Source organism: Solanum tuberosum, unplaced genomic scaffold (genome assembly GCF_000226075.1).
Source record: "Solanum tuberosum cultivar DM 1-3 516 R44 unplaced genomic scaffold, SolTub_3.0 scf00194, whole genome shotgun sequence".
Classification (NCBI taxonomy): domain Eukaryota; kingdom Viridiplantae; phylum Streptophyta; class Magnoliopsida; order Solanales; family Solanaceae; genus Solanum; species Solanum tuberosum.
Genome location: NW_006239120.1, coordinates 740,441 through 742,607, shown reverse-complemented (window position 1 = coordinate 742,607; position 2,167 = coordinate 740,441). Strand labels below are relative to the sequence as shown.

The 2,167-nt window shown below is 33.1% G+C and overlaps 1 protein-coding gene across 1 annotated transcript; it reads left to right on the top strand.

Moving 5' to 3' along the window:
- Positions 1–6: 6 nt before the first annotated feature.
- LOC102592035 (uncharacterized) lies at positions 7–1,815 on the top strand. Its single transcript, XM_015312299.1, has 4 exons — positions 7–63; positions 152–445; positions 520–621; positions 1,372–1,815. The coding sequence occupies exons 2-4, from the start codon at positions 188–190 to the stop codon at positions 1,813–1,815; spliced, it is 804 nt and encodes a 267-aa protein (XP_015167785.1). The 5' UTR covers positions 7–63; positions 152–187.
- Positions 1,816–2,167: the final 352 nt, after the last annotated feature.

Below are 2,167 nucleotides of genomic sequence, written 5' to 3'. Positions count from 1 at the left end.
ACTGGCTACTCATGGAAGGATGTCAGTCAATCAACTCGTAAATTTTATTGGCATGAATTTTTGGTAACTATTGCTTTATATTTAAAATTTATAAGTAATTTATTTAATATATGTCTCTATGTGTTTATTTCACTAAGTAATTTTTTTCCAGAAATCATATCAGTGGAATCCTACTGAGAATTCTATAATGGAACGTACATGGAATAAGGTGGCATCCACTTTATACTCCAAGAAAATGTATATTTGGCGAAAAGGTACAGTCAAACCTAATTTTGTTTTGGAGGATATTTGGAGAAGTTGGAAGACGCATTGGGCCTCAGATGAATGGATGGATAAATCTCGTATCGCCACTCGAAATCGATGTAGTGAGACTGGTGGACTAGGCACTGGTCCAAGCAAGCATACCGGTGGTTCTAGATCAACAGTGGAGCATACTATAAAATTGGTACCAAATTTAACACTTTCTATAATATTTTTCTAATCGTATCTCTTATTTTAATATTAAACTCTATTTTTTAGGCAATAGAACTACGTTGTCCACCAAATTCGTGGGATATATTTAAGAAGTTGCATAAAAGAAAGGATGGCAGCTTTGTTGATGCCAAGTCTAAATGCATTAATGTAAGTTGTGTGTGTTGCTCTTCTTTAACCAAACATTGTAGGACTGATCCTTATTTTGTGAAGCTTTAAAAAGAAAAAGGTAGATTTTATGTAGTTGTGTGTGTTGCTATTAAGAAGATTTGCTATAATTGTTTGTGTTGCAATTGAGCAAATTTTTGGGGCATCTTTTTGTGCTGTTTTGTTGGGCAATTTTTTAATGCAATTTTGAAGCAGATTTTGTGCTATTGTGGATAGATTTTGAGCCTTTTTTTGTGGCAGCTATTTTGTGGCAGATTTTGTGCTTTTTTCGTGGCAGATTTTGTGGCAGCTCTTTGTGCTGTTTTATGCAGCTCTTTGTGCTGTTTTTGGTGCAAATTTGAGCAGATTTTTATCATACTTTTGATCATATGTTTTGCAGTTATTTGAGCAGTTTCTTAATGCAATTTGAAGTAGATTTGTGCCATTTTTGATAGATTTTGTGCTGTTTTTGGGGTAGATTTTGTGCTTTTTTTTGTGCAGATTTTTATCATACTTTTTTTTTATCAAATATTGAGTAGTTATTTGGACAGTTATTAATGCAATTTGAAGCAAATTGTGTGCCTTTTTTTTTAAGAGATTTTTATGCCATATTGGGGCAGATTTTGTTCTGTTTAAAGAGTTTGTGCTGTCTTTTGGGTGCATTGTTTTTACAGAGTTGCTAGAAGCAACTTAATATGCACATATTTATGGAAAGCTTGAGTTTTTGGTAGTTGTTTGTTTGAAAACTTTCAGGATAAAATGGAGGTTGTCTTAGCTGCTGCTATTTCTAGCTCCTCAGATGATTCACAAGAAGTTCAAGAACTTGATATAAATAGCTTATACTTTGATGTTGTGGGTAGGCGAAAAAAACGACGTGTGTATGGTTTAGGCTCTCAAGGTTTGGCATTGTATCAAGATCAAAATTCTGTCACTTCGCGCAATTTACCTGCGGTGTCTGATGATGTTGCTGAAGAGCGCATTAAACTACTTGAGGAAGAAGTGTTGCATATGAGAGAAAATCAAGAGAGAATTCTTCAAGAACGTTTAGAGGCAGAGGTGCAACAACGAGTAGAGCATGCGGTGTCGTGTTTGAGGCAACAAAGTGATGATCGATTCAAGTCTATGGAGGAACGATGGTCTCGCATGATGAGAGAGATGGTGTTATCCTCACGCTCATCTAGTAATCCTTCTCCTTAATAGGAAATGACCAAATGTTTATGTGTTTAAATATTTGTACCCTTTTGCTTATTGAAGTTGTGCTTTGACATGTTTTAACTTCATAATTTTGTATTATAAATCTAATATTATATTTGTTATATCATGGTGATTAATTATTTTTATGTTTTTGACTAATTTACTCTCTCTCTCTCTCTCTCTCTATATATATATATATATAAAATTGTCCACTACTACATATAGCAATTACTATTTATTAAATTAAAATCAAATTTGTGACGAATTTAATTTGTCACAATTAATTCTAAATTTGATACTAATATCTACAACAGAGCAATTTTGTGACAAAATATTCCATCACAATTTACTTGTA